The following is a 19040-nucleotide window of genomic DNA, read 5'->3' as shown; positions in this document are numbered from 1 at the left end:
ACACAAAATGAAATTTTTCAGTAGCACTTTTTCAACTATTTAATACACTTCCTTGCAGGTTTTGTTGCATTATAATATTTTTCATTGCTTTTGATTTTCAGTGGCAATGTAATATATCTTTATATGGAGACCACCAAGAGGTTTTCTTTGGACAGAGAGTAACTTTTTTGCTGTTATTCTGCTGGTTCCTATTAGATTCATATGCACATACATATTTAATATTTTGTGTCATTGCATCTTTTTAATATTAATTGTTGAGTAAGAACAAATAACATTTGGGCTTACTTTCCCTTTTGGCATTCCTACACTAACCATGGGAAGGAATGGTAAGCTTGCTTACTTTCCCTTTTGGCATTCCTACACTAACCATGGGAAGAATTATCTTTAATTGTGAAGCATCACATACCCTTACAACAGTCAGCAAGTAACAAGTCAAATTTTGAGGTTTCTCCAAAGCTCAAAATATTTTCTTTAAGTCCCACATATATTGATGCATAGCAGTCCTGAGGGACACATCTTTACAATGTATAGGTTGATCCTGTTCTTTTTGTTTCTCCATCTCAGAAAGAGGTTATAGCTCTGTGCCTCAGTAAATTTAAGTGCACCTCAGCTACTTACTTAATGTATTTTGCAGTAGAAAATCTGGCAGGCACATGAAAAATCAAGCTTCTGCAGTGGCTAAAACCAATTACCATCTTCTGGCATCTTACTCAGTTTTGAAGTCAGTTCCTACAGAGTTTGATCTTCTTGAACAGAAACTCAGTACAGGCTGCTGTATTTGACCCAATAATATTAAAAAAAATAAAATAGTCAAACCTCTCTTTAAGGAAAATATTGACATCACAGTGCCTTCAATTCTCTGTTGCCCAGCATCTAATTTAGTCACCAGACAAATGAAAGAATATGAGTGTTCAGAAACACTATGGTGGTCCACTTAACAATAACAATATAAGGTCCTTGAGCTTCCCCAGCACTGCTCTATGCTAAGCTCAAGGACTGGCTTTCCTTTTAAATAGCCCTAGAAGATTCTGTTTGAAACACAGCAGAGTTAGCTGGCTGCTTAAGAAATCCCTGGAGAGGAGGGGAACACAGAACTGCAGGACTCTGCCAAGCAGTGAGCACTGCTCCAGCCCATAGCACACACCAGGAAAGCTGCCACCACCAGCAGATGAGCTATAGAAAAATGAACTGTAATGGTTTCAATACAGGTGCCCACTTGCAGTGCCCACCCTACATCTCTGGTGGGCAACATATGGCAAAGAAGAGCTCGTCCTGACAACTCCACTGCTTGGCACTACAGCCCTGGACAGAGACCCAGAGCAGCTGAGGTGCTGCTCACACTGCTCCTACCACTGAGGCAGCAACTCCCAGCAAGGAGCAGCACTGGCAGTAGGGAGCAATAACTTCTGAAGATCACCACAGATGTTTGCTTTAGTGCCCACAAATCAAAGTCTCTGGGGAAGCCACCAGGGTGGCCTTAATCACAACAGGATCCCCTCCAGGCACCAGAATTGGTCAGGGTCACAATGGCAGGAGAGGTGGCTAAATGGTACAAGAAGCTCATATCCTGCCTACACCAGACACTTCATCCTGGGACTTATGATTTAAACCCTTTAGGACCTGACAGAGCTTGGCCATGGCTGGATCCTAGGAAAAAATATAGGCACGATGGGAATCATTTTTTTTAACAAACTAAAAATGTATTGTGCTTTTGGAAAGAAATTATTAAATATTATGCTTCCATGGAGTAGAAACAATATGTACCAAGATATTCTCTGCCCCAGCTTAGGAAATGGGTTCCCAACTCTAAAATTACATAAATGTGTTAGTGAGCACAGTTTTACATGTACACAATTTCTTCTTTTATCTAATGTATTTGCAGGTAAAAACTTCACTAACTTGTGCAATAGTTCTTATATATTTGTAATATACCTCTACCTGAAGAGCAGAAAATTATAAAAGCAAATTCTGTGTAAGGTATCAGAATGCTTCAGGGGAAAAAACAAGAAACAAATCAAACAACAACACCCACAAAACAAACTTATCTCACATTTAAAACTGCTTTCCCAACTTTTTTCCCCAAAAATGCATAACATTAGTTGTTTAAAAACTAAACCACTATATGAGGCATATTTTAAAGCCTCATATAAACAATGAAGCTTTTATGGCATCCTCAGAGCAAAGAATGTCCAAATATGGCTGAGAGTTAAGTACCCTGAGAATTGACTGCTCTTAATGAATTCACTGAAGTTTGTAGGTCCACATTTACTGGGAATCAGAAGAGAAATAAAGAGAAGTGATCGTGATTCAACTCATTTTCCTGTACCATTCTCTAAAGATACTGTGTTATAAACATCCTCCATATCTTGGATACTGGAGGCATCTGTTGAATCTTGGTCGCTGACTACAATTCCTACTGAAGAAAGGCTAGAAATGAAGGAGTGCATCTTTTTTGCATAAATATCCCTAATGTTAAAATAGGGGAGGTCATTGCTTTTCTCCTTGCGATCATTGTTGCACTGGTCTCTATCAATGGCTTTTTGCTTTTGGTAGTACTTAGAAAACTTATTGAAAATAATGGTGATTGGAAGTGCTACCACCAGTATCCCACAGATAATGCAGAGGGTGCCAAGCAGCTTTCCAGCAAGTGTGACTGGGTAAGTGTCCCCATAACCAACAGTGGTCATGCTGATGGTTGCCCACCACCAGCAAACAGGGATGCTCTGCAGTTCTGACGAGTCATCATCCTTCTCCACTGAGTAGACAAGCACCGAAAAAATAGAAATCCCAACTGACAAAAACAAAAGCAGAAGTCCAACTTCTTGATAGCTGTGTCTCAACGTGGCGCCCAAAGACCGCAGCCCTACAGAGTGCCTGGCCAGTTTCAGGATGCGAAATATCCTCATTAACCGCAGGATCTGAACCACTTTCCCCATGTTCTCAATATCTTCACTTTCTTCTTCCTTCGTGTCCACAGCCAGTGTGGCATAAAATGGAATAATAGAGACAAAATCAATGATGTTCAGTGGTTTCTTCCAGAACTTCTTTTGACTTGGAGCGGTGAAGAGCCTGATCACTAGCTCAGCAGTAAACCAGATGATGCACGTAATCTCCACAGCTTCCAGCACAGGGTCTCCAATCTCCCTGTCATTGGCATCCAGCCTTTGAAATTCTGGCATGCTGTGAATGCACATGGCCACAATTGATGCCAGAACAACACTCAGGGATGACACGGCAATTAACTTGGCAGACAAGCAGTATGCAGGATTTTCCATTCTAACCCAGATCTTCTTTCTTATTTCACCAAAACACAGATTGTCAAACTTTTCTAGCTCTTTATCAAATATGGATGACTCTTCATTGGAGGAGTCCATACTGTCATTGCTCTTCTGCTCCCAGTCTTTATCAGGACCTTCCTCTTTCCGTTCTTGGTACCGATTGCTGCAGCAGGAATCAATAAACAGCTCATTTATCCCCCAGTACTCTATTTCCTGGCAGAAGGAAAAGACACAAAGTTCTTCCATAACGTGAAGTTTGCCCGTATAATAAAAATTCAGAACATATCGGAACAAGGAAGGATTCCTGTCAAAGTAATATTCCTTGTCTGCCACACTATAATCATCACAAAGTTCTAGAATGGCCTCTTCTGAATGGCATTTGAGAAGTTTTCCCAGTCTGGTATGGGGAAATCGGAGCAAGGTGCTTTGATCCACTGACTGCTTAAAGCCACCCACATTCAAATTTATAAGCTCTGCGTCTTTGCCAGGTCTGCGGAAAAATTCACCATAAACCATCTTGGACAGACGAGTTCCACTGCTGTTGCCCAATGAGATTACATTGAACCTGAAAAGAGCATAAGATATTGTTAGAGCATTTAATTCAGTCTTGCTCTTGTGACACATTGTTTTCTCCATCTCCAGTTACTGCGAGATGCTGTAACAAAACAAACAAAAAAAGAAACTAAATTATGAATACCCTTATTCAGCATTTCACAGGTGTAGTTTTAAATCAGTTTGGTTTACAGCTTTAGCAAATTTGAAAGCAGTAGGTTCTGGTTTAGGTCTCCTTTTTACCAGGGTGAAGGAAGAATGCTGAATTCATCTGCAAGTCGGTCTCTGTTCTACTATCACAATGATATTAATAGTCATGAAATCCATGTACTTCAATGATGCAAAAAATCTTAAATTTAAAGAGAAAACATGTCAATCAATCAAAATATTTAGGGCAAAACTTTTGAGCAGTTTTCTCTCAATCACAGTTTCAGCAGAGTTGTATTAATTTATATGATGTTGCAATTTACAATCCACTACTTCCAATGTTATTTGCTTGAATGTGAACAGCAATTACTTCTGTTGACATATCAATTTATTTACTTCTAGGGTAATCCACACAAGGGCATTCTGTGTTCTTGAAAACATATCAAAACTGCATTTGAAGCTTTCCAATTCCTGACTTCAGAATGCTGTAGTACATATTTGGGTATCTGCACTGCCTCAGGTATTTTTCAATCTGCCTTCCTACTCACCTGAAGCATCACAACCCTCTTACAACCTTGGTCAGTTCCAGAAGCAATTCCTATTCTGCCACAGCATAGCTACAACCACTGAAGCAATGCTGAGAAGTTGGTGCTGAAGTGTCATTTCTGGAAATAGAAGCTTTCAGAGATGGAACTTCCACAGTAATTTTTCCTCAACAAATAACTGTGGACACCTTCAGATGGACAGAAGGATGTTTAAATGTTTCCGTATTTTACTATAAATTCAGCTGAAACTGAATTCAAAAGGGAGTTATAGTTACTAGTAAGTTAACCTTTACAGAACTGCCTTCTTGCTTTCCTTCCAAGGAGTTGTTGTCAAGCCAAAACTTGCCATCAGATTATATCTAACTTCAGATCATGAGGAGAGTAAATTTTTTGATCTCTGACATTTAAACGTTAATTGATGTAAACTAAGATAATTTATTTCAATTCAATATGGAAATCAATTCATTTTAAATTTGATAAGATAGTATCAAAATTCTCCTGTCCTAAGAGATGACATCATATGGTGTCATGGTCAGCATGTAGGGCTGGGGGAAGAAGAGAGAAAGGAGTGGGACACTCAGAGTGATGGTGTTTGTCTCCCCAAGCCACCATTAAATGTGATGGAACCCTGCTCTCCTGGAGATGGCTGAACACCTGCCTGCCCATGGGAAGGGGTGAATGAATTCCTTGTTTTCTTTGCTTGTGTGTGTGGCTTTTGCTTTACCTATTTTATCTCAACCCACAAGTTTTCTCATTTTACCCCTCTGGTTCTCTGCCCCATCCCACTGCAGGGGAGTGAGCGTGGGGTTGAGCTGCTGGCTGAGATTAAACCACGACAATATTGAAAGGATTTTGCACCTTAAGGTTTAGTTTGAAGGCAGGTATTTACTAGCTAATAGAATGGTTGTAAGACACAGTTGCTCCAGACATTTCCCAAGGCTTCAGTTTTTAGAAATCATTAATACATAAAATAAGAGCACTGATCTCTCCTCACAGAAGAAGGGCAGCAAGATTCATCTAAAAAACATTACCACACTTCACTCATGATCTAGAGCCAAGCTCTGTTTTATACCACTATAAATAAAAAAAATCATAAATCTGGATCGGGGTGACTGGAAGTCAAAAAACCTCTAGCTATTGATTCATTTTAGTCAATAAAATCTCCACTTCTAGCAATTCATTAACATGAGAACACTGGCAGTGTTAGTGAGCACTATAAAAACCAGGCAAGATCTCAGACCACAGAGTCATAGAACAATAGAATGGTTAGGGTCAGAGGGGACCTTAAAGATCTTTTCATTCCAACCTTCCCTGACGTGGCCAGGGACACCCTCCACAAGACCAGGTGGCTCAGAGGCCCATCCAACCCAGCCTTGAAGCCTTGAACTCTCTCAGGGATGAGACATCCACAGCTTCTCTGGGAAACCTCTGCCAGTGCCTCACCACCTTCACAGTAAAGAATTTCTTCCTAATATCCAACCTATATCTACCCTTACTCAGCTTAAAGCCATTACCCCTTGTCCAGTCTGGGGGCTCTTTTCACCATGACAAGTAATGCCAAATACAAAGCACGTTTTACCCAGAAAGAACTAAAGCAAGACCTTAGTGCTCAGCAAATTCTTAGTACACTAGACTGACTTACTGTTGAGACAGCAATATAAAACCATATTGATTATGCAGATGATATTCATAATGGTGCCTCCATGAAATTGTTTTGTATAATAAATTCAGTGAGCAATAATTTACTCCTTTATTTTGAGGGTACTGTAGTCATAATTTGTGCAAAATACAGAGAGAAAGTGGATCTTGCTTAGAAAGACCATGATCTGGAACCTGCTTAATGTATTACTACTATTAAGAGATTTTTAGGTTACAGAAAGAACGTACAAGAAAGATTCATGATAACTATGTCAAGAGGAGCTTCATCATCTGAAGTATGTCTTGTTTGACTTGCAGAGACCTTGATTCCTGAGCCATGGACCAGGACATTGTTGTGCCAAGTACCATCAGAACAATTTGTGTCATTTTAACAAGTGATTCAAGCCACAGGGCAATGAGTACTGATGACAACTTCTGTCTCAGCACAACATGCTCTCTGCTCAAGGAAACCCTTTACTCACTCAGGAAACGTTTTTCCTCAAGGGTAAAACTCTGCTCAGCTAGAAATTATGTTTTCCTGGAGTGCCAAGGCCTGTGTCATGAACATCCTAAGAACACAAAGCTACCACAAACTTTGAAAATCTCAACTTGAAGTGCAACATTAACCTCTTTGATCTTCTGCAGATATAGATAACATAAATTGGTAACCATTCCAAATCACACAATTCTTGCCCTGGAGAGAGTATACGAGAGCAAATAAACACATACCAGATGTTTGTTACTTTTTTGCTTTAATTGTTTAGTTGTTTCAGTGAGCTACTGGGTAAGAACTCATATAGAATAGAAAATGAAACAAGACAGAAGAAAAATGCTTACTGGAAGAATGAACATTATTTTCCAAGATAAAAAAACCCAACAAATAGAAGTTCCAAATGTTAAGCTTCAGGGCTAAATAAAAGCTAGTAATAAGGAAAGCTGTGTGAAAAGGATGCAAACATTAGAATAAAAAACAAAATGACAGGATCTAACTCTTCCCAGTCTAATTTGGAGATGGGCTCTAGCCAGTGCTTCTGCAGTCACACATTGTTGGTGAGGCCACAGGCCCATTGTCTGTCTAGGAAGGGAAGTTGAAAATTTCTGGGCTTTTAGCATGCTGTGAAATCCCTAAAGCTCTCAAAGGGGGAGTCAGGGAGACAGCTTGCATATACAGTTCCTTTGAGACAGCTATGCCACAGATGTACAGCATACCCCAAAGTCCTGTGGTTTCCAACCTCTTGTGGAACAAACGACTAAGAGATTTTTAGTGACCATGTAGATTGCCCTACTACACATTTATTTGTCAGCAAAGTTTCTCTTTCTCAGTTATGTTTTGCCCAGTATCTACACAAAGTGCCCATTCTCTGTGAGGTCCTACACCACAAGCTTCAGAACATCTTTTTTCATGTGTTGTATCTTTGAGCATGGTACCACCTTGGCTACAGGTAACTCCAGACAGGGGCAGTTTCATTTTTATTAGCATTAATCTGTGATTATCCAGGCACAATAGAAAGAAAGTTGACCTGGTTCACAGCTGTTGTGCTCTGCTGCTAAAAATACTCAAACCACATGCCTATAGATTTTCTATGAGTTTCCTTCATGGTTATGGTGTCTTAGCCTCACCTCCTGCTTCCTGCACAGCTGCACTCCATGAACCTCTCAAGACTAAGTTCACATTTTAGCATGGTTTCCTCTAAGTTGAAGGAATGTAAATAAAAGGGCCTAGTCCTGCTCACAGTGAAGTCACAAGGGATATAACACTGACATGAACCTGAAAGGGCACGCAAATCTCGGTAAGTCTACAAAGTATTTCCAGAGCTCAAAATCATTTTTTCCCAAGGAATCTGATGATCTTGGTAGATTTCCATTTCAGGGCTCCCAATTCAGACAATTCAGTAATGAGCAAATTCCTTCTAAAGAATCTTACTTTGGCACTCAGCCATGCCCAGGAACCATATTTTGTCTCCTAATGATGCAGACAAACACCTGGGCTCTAACTTCTGTTAATTTCCCGACAGTTAAGAGCTTCTACAAATCATCCAAGCTACACACGTGCAGCTTTTGACACCTAAGTACTTCTAAAATGCTGTGGATAACAAACCCTAACAACCTTCAGCTCAGGATCAACACTTCACTGATTTTTTAAGTGTTTGAATTTCTCCACTCATTATAGGGCAAATACTTGTCTAATGCACGACCTAGAAGTACTGTCTACACTTTCTGACTCACTGAGCAGAGAAAAACATTTAAATGCATATATAATTTACTTGATCAATCACAATTAGCGATTTGGACTGAAATTCAGTTAGGATGACTTAAGCTGTTGTCTGTCAGCTGGGCAGTAATAAATGCTTTGGCAAACACAATTAAGCCAGGAAAAATGTAAGGTAATATTACTTGGCACAGCCTCTTTCACTGTGATATAAGCTGCAACATACAGCTCTCCTTTGTAATACTTGACATAGCAAAGTTAATCGTTAAGTCATTCACAGACTATGGAGGCAGAAGTTAACTTTAAAAAGTCATCTAACACAAATAGCAAGACCATCTGAAGAAACCACTCTGTGGTTATGGATATTCTGTGAGGCAAAGAGGATAAATTCATCAGCTAAATTATTTTCTCAGCTGTAATTTATTTTTTTGTATTCCATTGGCAGTATTATCTTTTGTGCAGCATATTGCATTAAAATGCCATGAAAATAATAGAATTATGCAACTACATTTCTTTTTAAATGGATTCAGTACAACCTCCCAGAAGACCAAAGGTAAATAAAGTTTGATTTGAAATATCCAGGCCAAATTTTGTTCTGATGTTACTCCCATGTAAGCCTTTTGGCTATGTTCCCTCCAGTACAATTCTACTGGCCCCAGGCTGTTTTAGAAACTGAACTTGTGCCAAACGTTTGTGCAGCTTTGCAATACAATGAAGATCAGAAAGAGATGCTCATCATTTGGAAACAAAAATAGCTGTTAGAAGCATTGCTGACATTCAAATGTAAAATTATCTAAATATTCGCACCTGTGGAAAAATGATCTTCAAATACAGGAGGTTAAAAAAAACCCCAAAACACCTCCTCCAAAAGAATGATAAGGAATAAATGAAGTTTATTACACTTTGCTACAACTGAGAGTAAAAGAACACAAGCAAGAATAGAAGAACAAGCACCTGCAGGCCGTGGTTCACACCACTTATCTGAGGCACAGGTTTTTGGGGGCAAATCACCAGAGATGGGGTCCATCTCTGCCCTGACTAGATAAGCAGCCTGTAGGAGTAGTACCATAAGGTGTGTAACTTCCATGAGACTAATACAAGGTAAAATGAATCCTCCCAAAGTGAAATTCTGCTACTTCCACTGTGAGGATGCTGGTGAAGGCTGAGTACATGCCAAGGGTTGGGTATGAGAAAGGGGCAAGGAAAAACACACCAGCTGTAGCTTCCACATGACAGAAGCTTCCTTGGGAATGCAGTTTGTGATCTGAATTGCTTTCTCATATACATAAAGAACAAGTAGCAACATCTAATACCACCCAGTTATCAGAATGTCACCTTGTAAAATGATTAAAGTGAAAAAAAAAGAAAAAAAAAAGTTATTCTCTCTCTGACTTGAAAAGCTCGTGGAGATAACACACATTACGAGAGTTAACAAGGCTTGCAGCTTGCAATGTTCCCAAAGGCTCTGCAATTTATATTCTGTTCATATAAATTAAAAGATCATTATCCACAATTAAGTGGAAGTGACAGATTAAAATGTGCTTGCTTGAAAACCTCCCCGTAAATCCCCACCATCTAAGCACAGTTAGAATGCTGCAGTTACAATACCTGTTCTACAGACAGCTCAGACAGACAGCTGACCACATTAAGCACTTCCCTGAGTTGTATGGTCCCAATGGCTGAAGTTCACAGAAATATTTGAGAAGATACCAAAGACGTTGTTACAAGCAGGCCAGCATTGCTGTGGTTTGATGGTAAAAGAAATTGTTTCTCTCCAGGTTATTTTGGCAATAATCTTGTTTGACAGGTCATCTTAATGGCACCCATCAAGAGTAAAGCTTCAAATCATGAAGTACTATCTGAAGTGGACATTGTAACTTATAGGTCTAGGTACCTCTGCAGAGAGGGCAATTTCTATGGATCACTTCCATAAAGTAATATTTTGTACCCCATTTTCCACTGAGTTCCCCATTGTTTCCATTCAAGTAGTTCTCCAGTGATCACAACAAACATAAAATCCTATCATTACAATTACTGGGGTAATTTGTGGTACCACTAGTTGTCAAAAACATCCTATACATGATGCCAACATCAGACGCTTCCATATAGATAAAAGTGATGCAGAATAAAAATATACTAATATACTTATTAAAAATAATTCTGCATTCTCCCTTCACTGATTAGTCTAGCATCTAAGATCCTTGGTGAAACTGTAATTCACTTACAGAGGTAGTTTGGTTTTGAAATGTTACCTACCTAAGCAAGTAAAATGATGCAGATATCCAGACAGAGAGCAGTGTCCCTGAAGTCACACAGCAGATCAGCTGCCTACAAACAAGCCCACATCCCTCTCACACCATTACCCACTTCACAGTCTCCTCAACAGCTATCCACACCACTCCAGGTACTGCTACCCTGAGACATATGGGCTCAGAGCCAGCAGTCAAATATATTCTGACAGACCAGTCCTTTAGCAGCTAATTAAAAAAAAAGACAAAACCCCCACATATTTATCTAGCATAGAAAATTTAAACACTATTCCTGTATTTACAGTGCAGTTTCAATGTCCATGGTTGTATCAAGGGGCTATGATGGCAGAGGTGAGAAACTGCCCCATCTATCCCACCACAAATCCTCCAGGCCTAACATAGAGGGATGAACAATTTCTCTAATACACAGGGCCATGAACCGTTGAAGACTTTCCTAAGTTTCTAAGGAGAATGTTAATGGTTCACAAGCCTCTGCACAGTGGCAAATTATCCCCACGCTGAGCCATAACTCTTCCATTTTTAGGAAAATAATGCAGACCCTGGTGGAATTCAGAATATTCTTATCTCTTGTGGAAGGGGTACACAGTGTTAAAATTAAGATTTAACTCGCTGCAAAGAAGACTGATCTGATACTTAAAGTTTTCCATTCATTTGTCCATCCTCCATTTCCTAATTGGACTCTGATGAATTGTCCTCCAATTCCTAGTATAGATGGCAGAACTGTTGATCACTTCTGTTCCGAGATCATCTCTTCCCACTTCTTATCCCTGTTTTTTGTTTTCAATTTTTTCGTTTTTGGAAGCAAGGTAATATTTTTAAAGGACACAAAGTCCAATCACAACAGTCAGTTTTGCTGGGTGAAAAAGTTGCTCTGAACAATGTAAAATCTATGCACCCCATGAAGTAGGATTTTTGCTCCTTAAACTGGGAAGAGACATATGAACATAAACACCAGGATTATGTTGTAACACATTATAGCAGAAAAAACTGTTAGGAGATCTGAAATCAGTCCTACCTGTGCTATCAACCACACCTTCACTAGCAGCAGCCACAGGAGCAGAAGAGCTAAAAGGGCAATTCAGCTGCAGAGCACAGGGCTAAGCCACTCACCTGGCTACACATAACTTTTGAATCCATTACAGCTTTATTCTGCAAAGTCTTGGCTTCAGGATAAACTGCTTGAAAAAAAAAAACCTCTGCCCACAATACTGTCCTGGGTGTTACCTCAGCCTATTGGTTGTAGTTTTTTATTCATTTATAAATAAGATGCTTACATTAGTAATATACTATTGAATACAGAAAATAGGTTTACAGTGGACCTTGAAGAGTAATATAATTCAATTCCTCCACCACCTCAAGGCAGGATCAGCTACTTCTAGGCAATTTTTGGCAGAGATTTATTTAATGTCCCATGATAAAGCCTATCCAGAGAGGTTGTGGAATCTGGTCCAGTGCTTGAATGCCCTTGTTCTCTCAAAATTATTTTCCTAACATCTACTTAAGCATGCTGCAGTTCAGGCCCTTGAATGTGTACACTTAGAGCAGATTTGGAATGGGATGGAGTCACTGAGGACGGACAGCAGAAACAGGCTATTTACAAATTCTCCACAACATTTCAGTTCCTTCCTTTGCTATATATTTAATTTTACTTGGCAGTCTGAGTAGATAAAGTTACATTGTATTTATTATTTTATGTTTTGGAAAAATTCTATTAATTTCAGAGATAAACAAAGGTTTTCTTTACCACAGTGAAGTTCTCCAAGATATTCAGAGTCTCTCAGGCAACAAGAGCACAAGCAATTGTTATTGTGGATATTTTGAGCGAAACCTTTAACTGCAAACCTGTAAAAACATTTGTGTTTGCAGCATGTTAATCTCACTAAAGGAATCTGTGTTGTTCAATATAAATCCTCTTGACCCAAGACAACTCTGAAGCAGAGCTCCAAACCTCACTTACATCCAAGTTCTGCAGTCGGCCGTGGTCCAACATTCACTTTCAAAGCATCCGAGTAACTTTTACAGTGTGCTAGTATGCATGACATGAGACCACAGGCTAAGGAAGGATATGTGGAGGCAGCTGGAGAAAATATCTGCAAGAGATGTAGGGTTCAGAGCCACGGTGCAAACCTTACCCACACGGAGGCCTCCAGAAATCTCCATTTCTTGGAGCACTCAGATTTTGGTACATGCTCACTGCTCCTACACTGGACCCTGTTTAGTTACACCAGTCAAACTCTTGACTTTCCAGGTAGCATCACAAACTAATTTGTGGTGAAAAGATCCTTTGGAGGTCCCTTTGTCCCACCCAGTGTTCAAAGCTGGTTCAGTTAAAGAAGTCTGTTAGGGCAAATTGATTTTTTTTTAACATCTCCAAAATTTCCCAAACTCTCTGGTAAAATGGTCCAGTCAGCCCCTCTTACAGTGAAAATATTTCTCCTAAAGCCTAGTTAGACACTCTTTTGTTCCAGTTTGGTTTCAGTGACTCCTTCTGTGGACCTGCTGGCTATAGGCTTGCTAATAAAGTCCAGGATGCAGCTGGCCTTCACTGTGAGGGCACAGAGCTCACTTGTGTTCTACATGCTGCCTATCACAATGCCCATATCCTTCTCTACAGAGCTGCTCTCCATTCAATCAGCCCCCACACTGTTGCATGGGGTTGCTTCATCCCAGATGGAGTTTCTGCAGGATGCTGACAGCCCTTAAAACAGCATCCCATCAGTGTATCAGAGTATTATTAGACATTTCAGTCCTTAAAAAACAAAGGTATTTTCCCTGATGATTTCAACTTGGTTGTCCCCACAAAGCACTCAGCAGAAAGGACATTTGCCAGAAAATGTGTGAAGTGAGTACATGACAGGCTAAGATATAGAATTGCATCACTGCACCACTGTTCAATTGAATATTCATAGAAGAAGCTGAGGCATTGTCTTTGCACACAAAAAGGAACAGCCAGCAAATAAGTTTTTTCACAAAACAAGCATCAGTCCTAACCAGTGCAATTCATTTCAGCACCTGTCAGTATAATTACCCACTGTTTTTCCAGGAAGTGTTGAGTAGACACTATCACCTGGATTTACACATGCAAACAATACCACACATTGGCACAATTTGTAAGGTACTGGAGGTGCTATGTGTGTGGGCTGGATTCTGGCTAATCCATGTGTTTGCACAGCCCATAACAACACAGCCATTTAATCAACTCAGTGTCAGACCTTATAAAATTACTCTGGTGCAATTTTCGCTATTGTCTTCCAACGACAGAAAGTTTGGAACAGATACAAAGCCCAATCAGATTAGAAGAAATTTCAGGTCAGAATCCAGCCCTTTGTCCCCTTCCTTCTCCCACCTTATTTTTACAAATATATTTTTCCAATGTTTAAAATCACCCACACAAATATCCAGAGAGGAAAAATGAAGGAGTGTGGCTGCATAAATCCAATCCCACAAAATTAGCAGATGTTTTGTGAAAGACTTTAACAGAAGAAGGGTTTTCTTAGATTTTTACCTGGGCTAAACTTCTGCTAGATAGATTAATAAACTCCCACAATGAGCCCCAGGGATTTTGAAGGCACCACATACCAAGAGGTCCAAAGGAAGATCTGAGATCCTGACTACATGTCTTCCAAGAATTAGAGTTAATTAAGCATATGCAGTGCACTGGAAGAAACTAAGAGCAATACATATTTGGATGTAGTTGGTAGTTTCCCTTTATAAGCTGCTGCTTGAAGCAAAGGACCACTGAACATCACTGTAGGCAAAAACTTGTTTGGTCTTAAGGGTAGTGCTAATCTACAACTCTCTACAGAAGAAAAAGAAGATAATTGAAATGATGTTTTTTTCTTTCTGTCTTCTTTTGGATGAAGTACTTCAGTATGTGCTCAGTAAAACTCTGGAGAGGAAAATGACAACTTTGGCCTCTCATTTCATTTGTGAGGCAGTTTTCCCACAGTCCCCAGACTTTGTATCTGAATACATAAACCCTTGATATCATCTGAAATAAGTAATATTTATCACTAAGAGAAACATGTCTGATTGCCTAAGACCCAAGTCTCAGAGCCAGGAACTTTTAGAGGTGCCAGATGAGACTTGGTCCAAATTTTTCAGAGACTTGGTCCAAAGTTTTCAGATAGAGTTGAATACACACAATCAAAAGGAGTCTTTTCAAGTCATGTTAGACTTCTTACAAGCTAATGAATAAAATTGTGCTTGAGTATTGCCTCAAACTGGGGCTTTTGCTCAGCTCCAAAGTGATAGCTTAAGAAGACTGAAACACATCCCCTCCCTCTAGCAGTTGCAGAAGGCCTCAGAAAAGGCTGCCTTCATAGTCAGGAAATGGATGAAGCAGCCAGGAACAAGCACTTTGCCTAGCAGCAAGTGCCTGCAGATTAAGCTTTTCTCATTTTCAGGATTCACAGGTTTCAATATGAATCCACAATAACTCTTATTTGAGCACCAAACATACTATGAGCTAATTTGTCCTCTCTTTTGTTCTTTTCTGTCATTATAAAAAATTGATCAAAGTGGGAAAAACTTCTTTCTGCCTGGCCGAACATAGAGCAAACTGTAAAACAAAATCATGACTCCCTGAAAAGGACAGCTTACAATGAGAACATAAACAACATTACTGTTTCCAGACTAATAGAACTAAGCTAAAATATCACCAAGAACTCATTCTATCCTCCTTGTCCAGCTCAAGCTTTTACCAATTTCATGGGTGAGTTAAAAGAGCAGTATTGATCCATGCTGGCTGTCCTTTTCAGAGCAAACATCGCACTGGACAGGAAGACACACAGATCTTCTTAGCTTAAGGAGAATATACAAGGCAGCATCATGTTCAGCAGCTTATTCAAGGGAAAAGGTGTCTGCCCCTAAAATGTCATGCTGAAACCATCATTCGCTGCTTGTCACTAGCTACAGCTAAGCCGTGGAGGACTAATTTACATTTGTGCTGCAGTAATGAGTGAGCTGTTTTCAAAATGAAAACCTAACTTATGGCTCTATTTGCTCTTCTCTCAACTGGCAATAAATGGAGTTCATAAAATTTCAAAGCAGCTTTGGAATTGTAATCTAATTAAATCAGCAGTAACTGATTGAACTGAAGAATTATATATATATATATGATAGAACAAAGCCTTCAATAAAAAGGAGTCTTCCTTGGGACATACCCAATCTTCCACCAGTCTTGGTTTTAACCATATTGATTGACAGCAATTGTCCACAAAATTAATATTGTAGATTTATAATTGCATCTCACAAACTATAAGGTTTATATTCTTCTCTCACTGAAATAAGGAGTGAGAACCCCCTTGCTCTCAGTAACACACCCCGCTGTGGTACCAAGAAGGTTTTAGAGCCGAAGCCTTCACAGCAGTTTACACTGCTGGAAGCAGCAACAGCTCTTGTCTGCTGAAGGAGAGGAGGTAGAAGAGAAGCAAGGAGCACAGCAGAGCAATCAGAAGTGCTTCCAATTTTTATGAAACTGTCCAGGCTGTGTCTTAACTCCTCTATGCAAATCTATGCAAATCGAAGCGATCATAGATTTTTCCTGAGTTGGTTATCTGCCTCCCACAGATAACCTGCCTGTACTTACATGAACATCAGCAATCAATTTGTTAGGCTCGAAGAATAAAAAACAGAAATATGAGACTCCTCCTATATGGGGCAGAAAACTGCCAATACTAAGTTTTACAAGATTGACATACGAGATAGTTTTTGTCCATAAATCTCATAGCACTTTATTAAGCGCTGTGAGGCCGATGCCTTGAGCACCATGCTTTGGAAGCCAAACCTGAGACTTGAGATGTGACCTTTTCAATGTCATGTAGCAGGTCAAAGTGCTCTACTTCAACATTCCCAAGTTCATGAAGTCTCTATCTTTGCTTTTAGTGACAACCAAAAGAGAAAGCAAGCAATCCTCTGCACAGGTTGAGCTCTGAGCCTGTCATTAGAGTAGCACTGGGCTAGAATGAATAAACACATGGAAGAATTAAACTATTCTTAATATATCAGTTGGCATCTAAACTGGTTGTCCAAGTTGATGAACAAAGGACAAAAATGTAAAAAAGGAAGAAAAAGGGGGAAGAAAATTCTGGCTCAGCTCATAAATAACCTATCCTCCTCTCCTTAAACAAGCCACACTCCATTTTGTCCATGTGGACTTTGCTGGTTTTTACTGGCAGCCTGATAAGAGCAAAAAATTTCAAAAAGAAGGAAAAAAGAGAAGTTAATTTCTTAGCCTTTACCCTAATACAGTCCTGTTCAGAGCACACACAGCTCCAGCTGCACAGGTGCATCTCCAGAGCACTCACACAGTACAACACCTCACAGGGCAAGAAGGGACAACATCTCTTGCTGCTGCTGGCAGAGGGGAGGATGGTGCCAGGCTGTCTATCTGCACGTGGATTGAGTCTGGATTCACAATCCAGCAGCTCTCGCTGCCCAAGATCAACTTTTAAGACATAAACCTACCTGGAGGAGATGGCAACAGACACTGAGCAAGCTGAGGTCCAACTGATGTCTGCAGCCAGGGCACATGGCTGCTCTGAACAAAAGGGAGTCAGAAGGGCTGAGCCACAGTGGCCTCCCCTGGAGCCCCCTCCCAGAAATTCCTCAGCAGGTATGAGAGCTGGTAAACCAAGACATCTCACCTCAGTCCCCACTCAGCTGTCAGGGATGGGAAGGAAGAATGGATAAGACATCTTAGTGTGAAGGGCAGGAAGATGAGCTGGAGAGTTTATGAATAAAAAGATGGAGAACAGAAATTTGTGCTGTGATCAAGGACATTGGGAATACCCATCAGACAGACATCAGTGATGGAAACAATTTAGAGAGAGCAAAATTAGTGAACCCTTCAATGAAACTTTGTATCAACATTACCAGCACACAGAGACCACGATGTTTACTCCAGACTTACCTGAGCAGTGCATGTAAACCAAGGTCTCAGGCTTTACCTGTAACACAGCAAATGGCCCCAAATCCACAGCAAACTAAGCAAAACAAGAATAGTGAACACAATGGGACCTTCTAATATAAATGATAAAGTTCATCTTCCCAGAAGACAGATGTATCTTGAAAATTACTGTGGAATGAGCTCCCTCAGAAACTAAGGACCAACATGATCAACACCATCTCCCTCTGCAAGAAAGACAAACATTTTAGAACTCATCTATCCTAAAACAGAATGAAAAACAAAAGTAAACCATTACAAGCAACTGTCACATACAACTCCCTTACAAGAAAAATGAGCCACAAATGACAGATGACAGGCGTTTAACACAGTGCTGTTAGGACTTCAGGCACATTATGAATGAGACAAGATGAGCAGAACACATTCACATAAAATGGAAAGTACAGTATTAAGGAAAGAAGAATCAGTAAAATATGTGAAAATGGAAAGCATCAGAAGGAAATGAGGTATGTAAAAGAAAAAACAGTAAAGAATGGAGAAACATAGTGAGGTAGTACCTTGAAGCAGATGATCCCCTGGCATTAACTGGTGCAGAACCATTGTCTGGAACAGGTCAAGGACAGTTTCTGTCATCTGAGGATTTGGTCCTCCACACAGAACCAGGCAATGGCACTGACAGGATCCTGCCTGGTTTTCTTGGGGTGCTTTCCCCTCAGAAAGTAAAGAGGCAACACAGGAAGAAAATAAGATGATGCCATATATTAAAAGGCAAGGCTTAACAGAAATAAAAAAATAGATGAAAAGCAAGAAATAAAAACAAAGGGATGGGGCAAAGGCAAGATACAAAGAAAATATCCACAGATTAGTGGAATATATTTTATTTATTCATGAGCTCTGTTTTATTATGTGTCCTTGGCAGATGTCCTACAACTGAAAGTTTGCAAGGCAGAGAATGATGCGAGTTTAGAGAATTGAGCCTTGTTTCTAGTCATTAGCCTTGAGCAGATTTTTAATATATGTGCCTCCATAGGAAGTAAACAAGTTCCTTAAATCAAGAGCCTTGGGACAGGAGACAGGCTGCAAACAAATGGGCTTAGACAGGGACTCCAGGAGATAAGACAGAAAGCATGATCTCAACCTGTTTTCAAGTAACCAAGGTGAAGGTCAGGCTGCCCAACAGGACACGGTCTCCTTCTACCTCTGACCCTGATTCACACCATACCCTGTCCTTCATACGCCCTCCTTGTTAAGCAGCACTTATTTCACCTGAGAGCATGTGGGCTCAGCTTGCCCAGCTGGCAGGGACGGGGATGCCAACAGCAGGCAGGCACGGCAGCAGTCTCTGCAGTGATCCCAGCACCGAGGCAGGACTGGGGGCTCAGTCAGAACAAAAAGCACACCTCTGGCAGATGCACCGGTGCTGAGTGGGGAAAGCCCGGCTGCCTCCACTCTCCACGCAGGTTTAAGGTGCCTCTGCAGCTCAGCTCAGTCACT

The 19040-nt window shown here is 40.3% G+C and overlaps 1 protein-coding gene across 2 annotated transcripts in view; it reads right to left on the bottom strand.

Annotated features, from left to right (window-relative positions):
- Window positions 1–340: 340 nt before the first annotated feature.
- The window catches only part of KCNS3 (potassium voltage-gated channel modifier subfamily S member 3), a 21621-nt gene continuing 2921 nt past the window's right edge, over window positions 341–19040 (bottom strand). The window contains exons 1-2 of one of the 2 annotated variants that reach the window (XM_017745084.1): window positions 18104–18307; window positions 341–3843 (exon numbers count right to left, since the gene is read on the bottom strand). In XM_017745084.1, the coding sequence (XP_017600573.1) occupies window positions 2313–3794 (1482 nt within the window). In that variant the 5' untranslated portion in view covers window positions 3795–3843; window positions 18104–18307 and the 3' untranslated portion in view covers window positions 341–2312. Of the gene's footprint in view, window positions 3844–18103; window positions 18308–19040 lie in introns of those variants that run through there. The other variant, XM_017745083.1, reaches the window with a different exon arrangement.

This window comes from Corvus brachyrhynchos, unplaced genomic scaffold (assembly GCF_000691975.1).
Source record: "Corvus brachyrhynchos isolate BGI_N302 unplaced genomic scaffold, ASM69197v1 scaffold116, whole genome shotgun sequence".
Classification (NCBI taxonomy): domain Eukaryota; kingdom Metazoa; phylum Chordata; class Aves; order Passeriformes; family Corvidae; genus Corvus; species Corvus brachyrhynchos.
Note: the sequence above shows the minus strand (reverse complement) of the source record. Positions and strands in the feature narration are given on the sequence as shown.